The 14,565-nt window shown below is 44.7% G+C and overlaps 1 protein-coding gene across 2 annotated transcripts in view; it reads left to right on the top strand.

Annotated features, from left to right (window-relative positions):
• The first annotated feature begins 1,801 nt into the window (after positions 1-1,801).
• Positions 1,802-14,565, top strand: part of Nrde2 (NRDE-2, necessary for RNA interference, domain containing) — a 34,939-nt gene continuing 22,175 nt past the window's right edge. Inside the window, exons 1-3 of one of the 2 annotated variants that reach the window (XM_021178982.3) lie at positions 1,802-1,921; positions 9,681-9,789; positions 10,945-11,178. In XM_021178982.3, coding sequence (XP_021034641.1) covers positions 1,858-1,921; positions 9,681-9,789; positions 10,945-11,178 — 407 coding nt within the window. In that variant the 5' untranslated portion in view covers positions 1,802-1,857. Of the gene's footprint in view, positions 1,922-9,680; positions 9,805-10,944; positions 11,179-14,565 lie in introns of both variants that reach the window. The other variant, XM_021178981.3, reaches the window with a different exon arrangement.

Genomic DNA, 14,565 nt, shown 5'->3' with positions numbered 1-14,565 from the left:
CAAGATTCCTTGTTATCAATACATTATCATGACTTTCAAAAATTTTTTTGAAGCCTTTCACATTTAATTCTTATTTTTCTGGAATAGAAAGAGATGAAGCATTGGGGAAAGACTGTAACCATTTTAGTTACCCAAAGAGAAGGGAGATATCACTTTTTTTGTTGTTTTGTTTTCTGTTTTGTTTTGAGACAGTGTGATGGTTTGTATATCCTTGGACCAGGGAGTGGCACCATCTGAAGGTGTGGCCTTGTTGGAATAGGTGTGACCTGGTTGGAATGGGTGTGTCACTGTGGGTGTGGGTATAAGATCCTCACCCTAGTTGCCTGGAAGTCAGTCTTCCACTAGCAGCCTTTGGATGAAGACGTAGAACTCTCAGCTCCTCCTGTGCCATGCCTGCCTGGATACTGCCATGTTCTCACCTTGATAATAATGGACTGAACCTCTGAACCTGTAAGCCAGCCCCAATTAAATGTTGTTTTTTTATAAGACTTGCCTTGGTCATGGTGTCTGTTCACAGCAGTAAAACCCTAACTAAGACAGACAGGATTTCTCAGTGTAGCCCTGGCTGTCCTGAAACTTGCTTTGTTGATCAGACTGGCCTCAAACTCACAGAGACCCAGTGCCTCTGACTCCAGAGTGCTGAGATTAAAGGTGTGCATCATCATGCCCTGATGCAGATATTGATTTAATCAACCGAGATAACTTCCTGTCAGGTTTGGCGGAACTTGAGATTTACAGTTGAATACAAGTGGTGGATTCTACTGGCCTCCTTTTTTCCAAGTACTTTTAGGGACCTGAAAACTTGGACATTTTGGACACACACAGTTTACATGGTATGCGGAGCTGCTTGGATAGGTTTCCATCCATTCCTTTGTTTAGATGATTAGAGTCACATCTCTGGGTTTAGCTTTTTTTACTTTTATTGTGGTGCCCTGTACACTTGGAGGTCAGAAGACAACTTTGTGGAGTCTGGATGAAACTCAGGTATCCATGCTTGCTTGGTAGTACCTTTATTATTTAAGCCATTTCATTGGCTCCTGCACCCAATCTTTTTTTTTTTTTTTTGTAGGGGAATCTCAAAAATACTTGATAGGTAAGTATATGCATTTATTGTCAAAGACCTTATTGGGACTTTGTACTCTTCTGTATTCCTAGGGTATTTAAAATGACAACTTATATTTGGATCACTTACATTTTGCCATGGAATTTGTCACATCTCACATAGAAGCTAATTTTTCATTTCTTTTCTTTCTTTTTCTTGGCTTTTTTTGAGACATCGTCTCTATATAGTTCTGACTCTCATGGAAATTACTATGTAGACCAGCTGGTGTCCAACTCACAGAGATCCACTTGCCTCTACCACTGAGTGTTGGGACTTAAAAGGGGTTTGCCCCCACACCCAGCTTAAAGCCAACTTTTAAATGCTTTTTATGGGTGAAACAATTGCAATTTGTACAGGTATATGTGTATGTATACACACACTCACACACACAATCTTGCAGAGGAGGAAAATGAAGCTTACAGAATTTGATTACTTTGATCCAGTTTAAAGGAGGCAATGTGCTTTTACCAGAGGAGCTGAATTCCAGTTTCCACACCTTCCCCCTTCCCAACTTTCTCTTCCGGTTCCTGCTTGTCCATTGTTCAGTGAAGCCTGAGGGCACTAACTACAAGGAAACAGCTCTTCCTCGCTCTCACCCTCTTCCCTCCTCCCATCTCAACCCTTTGGTCTCCGCAGCCTTAAAGAGTGCAGGAAGAACTACATTTCCCAGACTGCCTCGCGAGTCACCGTCCTCCAACCAGAGCTCTCCAGACGGCGCCATTTCTGAGGCAGGAGTGGAGGTGCGGCCTGTGATCATGGCGCTGTTCCCGGCTTTTGCGGACGTAAGTGAGGCCTCCGGTGATGGGGCATCCAGGAAAGGTAAGCACCCCAAAAGAGTCGAAAAAGACATCGATTAAATGAATGGCAGATTTTCGGGCCTGGGTCATGGCCTTTTTTCTTTGCTTTGTTTATCCACCTGTATCCCAGAGTTCTCCGCGGCGCTGCAAAGCCTTCTGGGTCTTGTCTGAAGTGTAGGGCCAGAGGCTCTTTTAGGCGCTACGGTGGTCAAGTAAGGGGAGGGTAAACTAAGCCTACGGTGATGTGTGGCGCTAACATTACCGTATTTTTGGACTTCATTCTCCTAGAAGCTGCAACGATACAACTCCATTGCAAAAGAAACCCTCATAAAATACTTGTAACTGTGGTTGGCGTAATTCTGATTTTTCCTTACTAAATTGTAACCGTCAACAAAGTCCGAGACTGTCCATTCATTGTAGCACACTTATTAGAAGCACAGGCCCAAAATATAGACGTATTCAATAACTGTGTCAGGATTGATAATGCAACCTGTTGCATGAACGAAACTAAGTAACAACAGCAAACAAAGAAATCAGTACAAGGTAGTATGCTACAAATGTCATAGGTGAGCCACAGTCAACCATTCCATAAAAATGAAACGTTCAGAATTTTGGAATGGTCTTCAAAAGGATATGATTTGTATAGATAAGAATTCAGGGACCTTCAATGGGCTGTGGAAGAGAAGCATGGGACTGGAGAACTGGGTGTGTATTTTAGATGCTAAGACAAGTGTCAGTTATAATGAAGTTAACCATGGCAGGTAAATGCAGAAAATACATCTAATACTGAAAGTGTATGGTCAAGTTGAAGGGCTGGCAGTGGTGGCATACACCATTAATTTCAGTACTTGGGAGGCAGAGGCTTGAATCTCTGAATTCAAGCCCAGCTTGATTTACGTAGTGAATTCTTTGGACAGCCTGGGCCACAACACAGAGAGACCCTAATCTCAAAAAAGACCAAACTAAAACAAAATATAGTTAAGAAAATTAACTATATATTATTTAACTATGAGTTACTGTTCAGCTTTCTCAGTGTACTGGCTGGTTTTGTATGTCAACTTGACACAAGCTGGAGTTATCACAGAGAAAGGAGCCTCCTTTGAGGAAATGCCTCCATGAGATCCAGCTGTAAGGCATTTTCTCAATTATTGATCAAGGGTGGGAGGATCCATTGTGGGTGGTGCCATCCCTGGGCTGGTAGTCTTGAGTTCTATAAGAGAGCAAGCTGAGCAAGCCAGGGGAACCAAGCCAGTAAGAAATATCCCTCCCCAGCTTGCTTCTCGGTCATGTCTGTGCAGGAATAGAGACCCTGACTAAGACAGAGGGTTGGCCAGAAACCCACAGAGATCTGCCTTCCTAGTGTTGGGATTGAAGGCAAGTGCTCCCATGTCCAGGCACACTGCGTTTTCTGCATGTACCCGTCTCTCCACTCTTGTATTTTCTCAGGGGATATATTTGTTGAGGAAGCTGGTTATCCATCCTGAAGATGTTTCCTGCCAAATCTTCGTGTAACTTGCTCCTTTATTTATCCATCCCATTATTTCCTGGGAACTGATAACTAGATTTAAAGAGCCGATAAGATTTAGCTATATACTTTTTGTCGTTGAGGGTAGCTTGTTTGGAGTGCTGCACAAATATTAAGTCATATCAGGAGGGCCCAGTCTTTGATTTCAGTGATATTAAGGGGGTCCGTGTTGGGCATCAGATCTCCCGGGATTAGAGTTAAGATGGTTGTGAGCCTTCATGTAGATGCTGGAAATCAAACCTTGGTCCTTTAAAGAACAACCAGTGTGCTTAATCACTGATTCGTCTTTCCAACCATGCCATTACACCTTCATCTGATAATTTTGCAGTGATGTTTTTTATATTCTTATGACAGGGTCTCACTGGGACCCAGATTAGCCCCCAGTGTGTAATCACCTTGAATGAGCAAAAGAGACTCAAAGAGTTTCTTCTGACTCTAGAACTTGCATTATAATTTTTTTATTACAGGGTTGGGGATCTTGTGATTTAAACATTTTCGCAGTTCCTGGGCTGCTTCATGGGGTAGATCAACCCCCAGGAAAACATAGACACCTTGAATGCCATTCTTACCTGTGTTTGCTGGTGCTTTTTGTACAAGTGAGTTCGAGCTTCCAGCAACCAGAAAATGGCGGTCCTAATCAAAATGAACGGCTTATTCTCAAGAGAACAAATATCTTCATTAATGTGATTGCTAACTCATTTTTACCATCAGCCCTGGAAATGCTGTTTGAATGGTTTACCCCTGGAGGAGTGGCCCCTTATCTCTGAGTTCACGTAAACAGACTAGAAGCCAGGGCTACATTGTTAGGACAAGGTACAGAAATGGATATTGAACTTGGATGTGATACCCACTTATAAAGTTACCTAGTTTAGAAGCTTATTCATGCTGGTTTGCCCCTCTGCCTTTGGTGGAACTGAACGCAGGCCTTTTCAGTGGAGATGGAGGGTTAGTGAAGTGTCTTGTAAGCTCACCACAGAGGTATGTCAGTGAGTCCTCGGTGATGGGCTGTTAGCTTACCTCTGTCGGATTTCTCTGAAGGTGTGTGTAGGTGCTCTATATCCCGGCAGCGGGTGGGCAGCACGTGAAGTGGCGTTGTGGAGGATATTCCCCTCTCTTCCTTTCTTATATGCATGGGTGTGTGAAGTACGGTGCCAGGCTCTCAGCAGTTGCTAACCTGAGATTTCTGTGCTGATCCCCAGAGGTTGGGGTCTTCCAGATCCCTCTCAGGCTCCAGCTGCTTGCTTTCCTGCTGCTCCTTTCTGTAGTATATTCTCCCTGCTTAGTGATGTGAGTGCACATATAATGTATGACACCCTGCTTAGTGACCAAGGTACATATATGCTACACCCTTCTTAGTGATGTAAGTATACACACACACACACACACACACACACACACACAGAGCACCCTGCTTAGTGGTAATAAGTACAGACTTGATTTCTGTCAGGCTCTCTAAGTTATGAGGTTGTAAGTAAGCACTGAAAGGGACTTAGTAGCACTGATTGCTCTTCCAGAGGACCCAGGTTCAATTCCTAGCACACCCGCATGGCAGCTCACAAGCATTTTTAACTTCAAATTAATATCAAAACAAAAAAGAAAAAAGAAAAAGAAAAGGACTTAGCAATCTGATGACTAAAATGTCATTTAATGTTAGATATCTCTGTCCAGGATTCTGTGTCACTAAAAATTGAATCTCACAACTCAGGTGTGTCATCCAACAGGCAAGGATATGGTTAAGTATAAGTATCATATGAGTGGACGCTGTCTTGTCCATCACGGCCTCTTCAGGACCTGGAATTGTGCTAGGGTACATAGCAGGAAGTCTAATGACTGACTACACAGTCATATGATGGCTGCACTTCATACTTTGATTGGACTTTTGGAGGAGGTTAGAGCCTTTGGTGTGAAGATAAAGACAAATGCGTGTGAGCTGCCATGTGGGTTCTGGGGGTCAAACTGGGATCCTCTGGAAGAACAGCTGGTGCTCTCCACCATGGGGCCATTTCCCTAGCCCTGGGTTTGTTTGTTTGTTTGTTTGTTGTTTGTTAATTGCCACTTTTTTTGTTTTGTTTTTAAATGGGCCTCAAAGTCATAGAGATCTGCCTTTGTCTCCAGAGCTGTAATCGAAGTCATACGCCCTTGCCACACCAATAATGATTAACCTCTCCTTAGCAGGATTTGAGTTGGCATAGAATGGTGTAGGAAGATGGACAAGCAGATAATGAAGTCACAATTTGGAAATTGCCCTGACAGCCTTATTTATGTACCTGTCAGGAGACTTTAGTTGAAGTTCAGCGTAGTCCATGGTATGGATAGTGCAGAGCCCTAGCGGAAGAAAGGAACAGCCAGGCTTCAGTGTTTGCCCTTGGCCAATCCTTCAGCCTCCGTAGGCAGCAAGCTCACAGCCAGGGCATCCCTGCTGTTCCTGTTCTCTGTGTTGAACTCAGAGGTTTTGTTTTACAGTTCCTTGGTTAAAAAAAGTTTAAAATCTGTGGATGAGGTGTGGAAGCATCTCAAGTGCTTCCGGGATTGGAATTTGTAATGTGTGTGTCCAGTTGATGGCCTGTCAGGTGACTGTCTCTGAGCTGAGTTCATAACCCAAGAGTTTCAGGTTCTTAAAATTAACTAATTTATTTTATGTATACGAGTGTTCTGTCTGCATGCTCGCCTGCACACCAGAAGAGGGCATCAGACCTCACTATAGATGGTTCTGAGCCACCATGTGGAGGCTGGAGATTGAACTCAGGCTTCAGTTCTTTAGAAGGGTCTTCTTTCTCAGTGGCTGCATGTGGCAAACCCTTAGCTGTTTTCCGAGGAAGCCTGACAGGCCCTCTCTGAAGGCTTTGGTGAGTCCTCTGTGTTACCTTGTATAATGGGACAACTTCGAACCCGCCAGCCATATAAATAATGACACAGAGGCTTTTTAATATTTAAAACTTAGGTGTTTTGCGGGGTCATTCTCCCAGCTACTCTAACCCAACTAATTCTGGTACTATGTCTGGCCATATGGTCAGCTCTATCTGCTCTGCTCTGGTCTGTCCACCTCCGTGTCCCTGTCGAATCTCCCACCTTTCATCTTCTCCCAGAATCTTTCTCTCCCTGGAAGATCTGCCCTCTACTTCCTGCCCAGCTATGGGGTCATCAGCTCAGTTTTGTTTTTTTTTTTTTTACAGCCAATCAGATACAATCCTAGATTGCCTCAGGCAGGTGAGAAAGATTTACACAATAGAAAACCCAGTTACAGGCCATAGAAATGGCAACCCCAGAGTCCTGCCGGCAAGAGCTCTCTGCTACACACTGCTGCATACTGCTGTAAGAATTAGCAATTAAATAACAGATCGAATTCAAATAAATATTGAAGAGACACACCCTCACACACTGTACCCCAGCAGCCTTGTGTAGAGGCTGGTGTTTCTCCACACTTCTTCACCTGCTGTCACTGTTTAGCGTGTTGGTGGCGTGACGATCCACTGGGATGCTGGGAGAACATCTCTCCCTGTGCACCGTTTGTTCCGTCTCTCCCCACTTCCCCTTTGTTTATGGTAGAATCTGCTATGGAAATATTCCGATCTCAGTGAGCAACAAGGACTATTTTCACTTAGCTCTTGCCAGGAGTTAGGCCCAAGGGAAAGGAACGGATCTCAGAACATGGAGAGGGAGAAAGACTGTAGAACAGTTGTTCAGAATTTACTAGATAGGGCCTTATAAATTCCTTACTCCCTTCCTTAGAACTAGTTATGACGATTGAAAGATGTGTGGCCCTACATGCCTAGCCTGGTGTTGGCCTACTGTGGGCACTTACATTAATTTTTTAAATATTTATTTCCTCCTTTGGAATCTTCCTCATTCCTCTTTCCTGCAGTTATTTGTTGACCACCTGCTGTGTTGGGAGCATCGCCCTAGCTGCTGGGACAGTGGCAGTGAGTTAGGCAAAGTCTTCAGGGAGCTTGCTTGATGTCTTCCTTTGTTTATTACTGTGTAGTTACCATGGGGGACTAGATTCCAGAATATAAACAAACAAACAAACAAACAAACAAACTTGTGGAGCTCAATACTAAGAGGACCATATTTAGAAATGGGTACATGATTAGAATAGTTATTTCTCTGGAGATCATACATAAATGGACAATATCTAAGTAAAAAGATGTTGACATTATTATCATCATAAGGGAAATGGAAACAAAGCCACAATGAAGTAACGTCCTACCTGCTAGGATGATGACAATTGGAAAAACAACCAGAAATGTTAGGTGCATAAAGATGGCACCCTCGGGCTGGTGAGATGGCTCAGTGGGTAAGAGCACCCGACTGCTCTTCCGAAGGTCCAGAGTTCAAATCCCAGCAACCACATGGTGGCTCACAACCATCCGCAACGAGATCTGGCGCCCTCTTCTGGAGTGTCTGAAGACAGCTACAGTGTACTTACATATAATAAATAAATAAATCTTTAAAAAAAAAAAAAAGATGGCACCCTCATCTGTTAATGGGAGTCAGATGATGCAGCTATTTGGTAAAACACCTGGTCTTGTCAGTTCCTCGGAACGTTTATGTGCTTTATGAGATCACCTAGCAGTTGTCTAAATATCCACCCTGGAGAGCTTGTGTATGAATGCTCTTAGCAGCATTGTCACAATAGCCACAGAAAAGAAATAACCCATGTGACAGCTGGCTGATGATAGATGCAGTATGTTACATCCGTCAAATGCTATATTATTTAGCAGGAAGAAAGAATGATTTAATGATGTATGGATGTAGCTTGAATGAACCTTGCAAACCAGTAGGTGAAAAAAGCCAGTTTACAAAACACCACAGAGCGTGTGAGCTTGTTTATATGAAATGTACCAAGCAGGCAAATCCATGGAGACGAAGGGAGATGAGTGATTACATAAGGCTGAGGCGGGCGGCGGGCGGTAGAGCATGGGGGTGAGGAACAAGTCAGGGCTATTCACAGGAAGATGAAAATGTACAGTTACGGAGGTGGCTGCACACTCCTAAATATACGCAAAGCTGTTGTTGCTGCAGGGGTGAATTTTATGATACATCAGTTGACGTCTCAGCTGCTGCCCTCTTGTATGTCCCAAGCCTTTGCATTCCCAGCAGGTGAAGGAGCAAGGCCTTTCTGTGGCTCCTCCAGAGTGCCATCCCCTGCTTCTTTCCTTCCTCCCACAGTTAAGGCTTAGAAACGTGGGGAGGACTCGGGAGAGTTGTAAAGTAAGAAATGTAGAGAGAATTGTTTGTTAGAAGTTAGAGGGACAGGGAGATGGCTAGGCTAGTTAGTGAAAGCACTTGTCACCAAGTGTGATGACCTGAGTTCAATCCCTGGGCCCTCCGTGATGGAAGGAACTCATACTCAAAAGTTATCTTCTGGTCTCCCCCCAACTAAATAAATCATGCAATAGAAATTATTTAAAAGGTTGAGGGAGCTGGAGAGGTGGATCAGCAGTTAAGAACACTAGTTATTCTTTCAGAGGACTTGGGATCAATTCCCACCACCTACATCGCAACTTACAGCTGTCTGTAACCCCAGCTCCAGAGGATTTGACAGTTCCAGAGGGCAGGCACCCCCAATGTTTTCTTCCAGAGGCAAAACACCAATGAACATAAAATAAAAGTAAATAAATCATTAAAAAAGGAAGTTAGAAATTATAGATAAGCTAAAGATTATCAACATTTAATTGCACTATCCAGAAATAATCATAATGTTAATACATTTTAGTATTAAACTACAGCATTTGTATTTCTAAAGGTTACTGATATAAGAACAGGTTTGCTCTTGACCGCACTAGTGTAGAGCATGGGTGACTCTTGAGTGGTACCCGTCCCTCCAGATGGAAAGCAGTGGACACAGGATCTTGTCAGGTGTGAAGCTGGACTAGAACTCTCCGAGTAGCCCAGGGTGGACTTGATCTCGTGATCCTGTCTCTGTCTCCCGTGTGTCTTCCTGTGGTTTTCTAAGACCAGATGCATTGAGATGTTCCGGCATGCATGAAATTTTGTCTTTCACTATGTGGCTTTTATTCAAGCCACAGCCTGATATTGCAAGAGGATTTCAATCTTAAATATTTTAGAATGTGCTAAAGCATCATGCCCTGTGAAATATAAATTTCATGGATTCCACTTGGTTTCTTCGGAGTGCATAGATACTGGCTGATAAGGGCTGTGAATGCAGATGCCAGCTGATAGCATGGGTGGGTTTCTGGGCTAGAAGGCCTGTGGTACTAACGTCGTCTTTCGATTCTCTCTCTTGCATGTGCAGAATTAGATTGGCTGAGCAACCCAAGCTTTCGTGTTGGAAATCTAACTTCTCTGAGCCGACAAACTGAAGAGGTCACAGCCCTTGCTTCTGAAGGGTCACCACCGCCAAGGTACTCTTTTATCAGGTGGGTTTAGTCTTGTGCTGCGTTCATAGCTTAGCTTTAGTGATGCTCCCTAAAAGCCCTGGGGTGGAAGAGTTGAGTAGAGTTCCTTTTGCTCCCAGTGGACCAGGCAATCTGTGACCATCTTCCTAACGCCTATGGATCCTGCCTTTTCCCCTTTGTATAGCAAAAGTCCATGACACAGTTAATGCTTATAATTAGGCCATGAGGGAAATTGCATCATTGTGACTCTCTGGTAACTTCATTGACCTCATTAGTGACCTTTAGAATATTGTTAATTTGGTTATTTCTTTGGTTTCATTTTCAACAAGGATAAAAATAGCTGATATAAGATAACAGAGGCTGAATCTCCTAAGCTCATTGGGGAGCCGGATGACACACATCTTCTGTGGCTGTGAAAGAAGTTTTGTAGACCATTGAACTGAGAAATGTACGTTCGTAAATATAGACTAGCTGGCCTCATTAACATGGTGAAAGCCTCCTATTCCACATACACTGGAAGCCTCTGGAAATGATAGCTGACGACCAGGAGGGAGTTCATAATTGGCTCCCCTTCTCTGAGGAAGAAGAGCTGCTGTCACCTTTACAAAGAAGGGCCATGTCCACAGTAAAGCCTTTCTTCCCTTAGCATGTTCACTGGGTTAATAGCAATCCTCTCGTAATGTTGCCACATAGTTTGATAGAGCGACTGGTAGACCGCTTCCATTACGACTGTGTACATAGGGAGAAAAGGGTTTAGAGCGGCAGTTCTCAACCTGTGGGTCACAGCCCCCTGGGGGATCAAATGGCCCTTTCACAGGGCTTGCCTAAAGCCATTGGAAAACACAGATATGTATGTTATGATTTATAGCAGTAGGAGAAATGACTGTCATGAAGTAGCAACAGTGTTAATGTTGGGGGTCACCACAGCATCAGGAAGAGTGGGAAGCACCGGCTTAGACAGTGCTAGGAGAGTTTCCTCGCCTGTTCTGACTTGGGTTCAGTCCTGAGGTGTCCAAGGGGAGTTTAATCCAGGAAGGTACCGTGTAGCATACGGGCTAGGAGTGAGCAGGTGCCGGCATTCGTGCTTCTTGCTCATTATTTGTCAGTGTGATTTTATTTTCCTGTTTCTCTTTTAAACAATAGTGTTGGTTTTTCCAACAGGAGTCCTCTGAAGTCAGAGCTCTCAGGTGAGAGCGACACGAGCGAGAAGCTCGCACAGATAAGCAGGAAGAAGAAGAAGGAGAAGAAGAAGAGGCGGAAGCATCAGCACCACAGGAAAACCAAGAGGAGGCATGAGCATTCGAGCAGCAGCGGCTCTGAGTCAGACACAGAGGCTGGGAAGGACAGGGCTTCCCGAAGCATCAGGGACAGCCACAAGGAAGCCGAGAAACCCTGGTGCGTCGTGCTCTCAGATACAGGGATACAGGGCTGTTTTACACGTGATGGTTCTTTCTTGAGTGTTCCTAACAATCAGTTAGACATCTGGATGTTCGTTTAGCCAGTTGATCAAAAGAGAGGCCTGCTGTGTAGCAGAGAGCAGCTTTGAACTCCTGATCTCTGTCTCCATCTCTCATGTGCTAGGATTGTTGGTGTGCGCCACCACACCTGGCCTGATTCTGGGAGGTGGCACATGTGCCGTGTATTGCTGTGTGTGTCCATGCAGTGGGAGCAGCAGGTTCCACACTTAGAGAGGAGCAGAAGATCGCCCTCTCTCGCCTCGGTGTGTGCAGTCACTCCAGTGGGCACACGTATCCTGCTTTCTTTTTGCTTACAGCTAACACAGCTTTTAAATAACGGGTTTGTCCTTTTCCCTTTCTTTCCTCACGTTTCTTTGGAAGCGCCATGTTGATGATCATGGTACTCTGTTCCGTGGGCCTTTAGTTATTCCAAACCCTACTCTGCCATCTACCTTGAGCACAGAGCTCCAGTCTTACCTGGAACGGTGTGGCCGTTCAACATGGCTTTCCCTCTGCTTAGGTGAATGCTCTGCTCCATGGTCATGGATATTAGCTGGTGCAGGTGGTCGTGGGAAGCTACTGCATTAGGTACTTGTCTGTTGCTGTGATAAAATACCCTGACTGAAGCAACTTGGGGAGGAACAATGTGTTTTCCCTGCTCACAGTTGTAGCCTATGGTAGCAGGGAGGTCCTGGCAGCGGGAGTGGGGCAGTGGGTCCTCATGCATCAGAACTGGGGGAATGCCTGCTGCTGGGGGAATACCTGCCGCTGCCGCCGTTGCTGCCACTCAGCGCCTTTGCTCCCTTTCCTCAGTCCAGGGCTCAGCCCATGAAGTAGCATAGTTCAGTTTTAGGGCGACTCCTCCCACCTCAGTTAGCCTGGTCAAGAGAAGGCCTCACAGGTGTGCCTGGGGCAGTGGCTCTCAGGCTTCCCTGTGCTGCCGTCCCTTAACACAGTTCCTCATGTCCTGGTGACCCTCAACTATAACATTATTCTGTTGCTGTTTCATAACCGTAAGTATCTGGTATGCAGGATAGCTGATATGTGACCCCCTCCTCATCCCCTAAGTGGTCCTGATCTACAGGTTGAGAACTGCTGGCCTAGAGGCTGTTGTGTCAGGAGGCTGGTCTCCTAGGTGATTCTAGATCTTGTTGATTTTATTGTCGATATTAGCCATTATACTACCTCAATTATTATTCACTTAACCTCTTCTTTCTTGTTTGCTTGATTGCTTGCTTGCTTCCTTGCTTTGCTTGTGTGTTTTACAAGCGAGAAATTACATATATATGTATATATATGTTTTTTCTTGTCTTTTCTTTACTTTCCTCTTTTCTTTTGTTTTCTTTTCTTTTCAGACTGGGTTTCTCTGTGTAGCCCTTGCTGTCCTGGAACTCATTCTGCTGACCAGGCTGGCCTTGAACTCAGAAATCTGCCTGCCTCTGCCTCTGTCTCCCAAATGCTGGGATTAAAGGCATGCACCACCACTGGCCGGCTAATTTTTTTCCTTAATGGCACACAAGCACGTAGTGCCATTGAGACTTTTGTATCACCCTGAGGATTGTGCACTTTCATTATGTGCTTGGGAGCTCTGCGGATGTCAGAGAGCACTCTGTAGTTGAGGACCTGGAACCTGGCCCTGTTTCCATCAGAGGCCAACACTGCAGTCTTCCAGGATACCCAGAAGTGTTGGTGACCAAGGGCTCAGGAGAGCAGATTTGTTCAACACTATGTAGCTTAGGGGCCATGGCTGTCACCCATGCTTGCTGTTGGAGGGGGAATGAAAGCATTTAGCAAAAATGTTCAGAACTGAGTTTAGGAGGCAGGGATCATGGCTGCTTTGATGACTATTGTGTTCCTGGCCCTCATCCCTTGAGGTAGGGTCTCGTACCGGGCATTTTCACTGCATCAATGGTTGAATGTAGTCTCTTTTTATGTATGCCTCTGTGTGTGTGTGTGTGTGTGTGTGTGTGTGTGTGTGTGTGTGTGAGTGTGAGTGTATGTGTATGAGTATGTGTGAGTGTGTGTGAATGTGTATGAGTGTGTATATGTGAGTGTGTGTATGTGAGTGTGTAGGACAGAGGTTTGTATTAGGTGTTGTTCACTAGACACCATCCATCTTTTTGTTGGCTGACTTGTTTTTTTGGTTTTTTTTTAAAGATTTATTTACTTATTATATGTAAGTACACTGTAGCTGTCTTCAGACATTCCAGAAGAGGGCGTCAGATCTCATTATGGATGGTCGTGAGCCACCATGTGGTTGCTGGGATTTGAACTCAGGACCTTCGGAAGAGCAGTTAGTGCTCTTAGCCACTGAGCCATCTAGCCAGATGTAGTACTCCTTGTACTTGCTTTTTAAAGATTTATTTATTTTACCTTTATGTGTATAAGTATTTTGCCTGTATTTGTGTATGTGCATCACACGCATATCTGGTGACTGTGGAGGCCAGAAGAGGTCATCGGATCCCCTGGAACTGGAGTAATAGATATTTGTGATGTTGAGAACCAAACCCAGGTCCTCTGCAAGAATAGCCAGTGCTCTTAACTCCTGAGCCATCTCTCCAGCCCCCGTTACTTTTTAACAGTCTTTAAAACCTTAATGCCTTTAAAATGAGCTACTGTGTTGTAGCTTTGGAAACCTTTATTTCTCTCTCCTTTCCTGGAGCTGGTAGAAAATGAGTTAAAGCTGCCTTGTCTTTTTATGTGGGATCTGAGGTTAGGCTTCATGCTTTCCAAGCAAGCATTTCACTCACTGTGCGGTATCTACCTGTTTCTCAGATAGCTTTTTTAGGTCATTGTATTGGATAATTTTTTTTTTAAAGATGAAACAGATTGGTCTAGTGTTTCTCTTCTGTTTTCTTGATAACTTCTTTTGTCTGACTCTGGGAAAGCTGAGCTGGAAGAAGTGTTTGTTGCAACACAGCAAGGACTAAGATATTAGTGACTTGTGAAAGAGTCTTTCCGTGATGTCAGGAAAGTGGGTTCATGGAGGGTAGCATAGCAGGTGAGACTTCACTTGAGGGAATTGAGGGACAAATCCCTAGAGGTGTTAGCCACTAATTGACCTTTGTTTCCTGGGTGAGCTCTTCAGCTGCTCAGGAAGAGGCAGCAGCTTGTGTGCACTGAGAACACATCCTCTTTCCAAGTTCACTTCCCACCAGGGAGAGGTGGGTGCCTATGTGCTCCCCAGAGGCTCTCTGCAGCCGCCCTGCTGGCTGCTCTTTGGGGTTGCGGCTCCTTCCTTTGTGGATGCTTTTGCTCATTTCCGGCAGGCTTGCCCTCCTTCCCTTGCTCCGTAGGGGTTGGTAGAGAAATCCACAGCTGTCCT

This window comes from Mus caroli, unplaced genomic scaffold (genome assembly GCF_978045245.1).
Source record: "Mus caroli unplaced genomic scaffold, Mus_caroli_1 scaffold_14, whole genome shotgun sequence".
Classification (NCBI taxonomy): domain Eukaryota; kingdom Metazoa; phylum Chordata; class Mammalia; order Rodentia; family Muridae; genus Mus; species Mus caroli.
The sequence above is the reverse complement of the archived record's forward strand: the minus strand, read 5'-3'. Positions and strand labels throughout refer to the sequence as shown.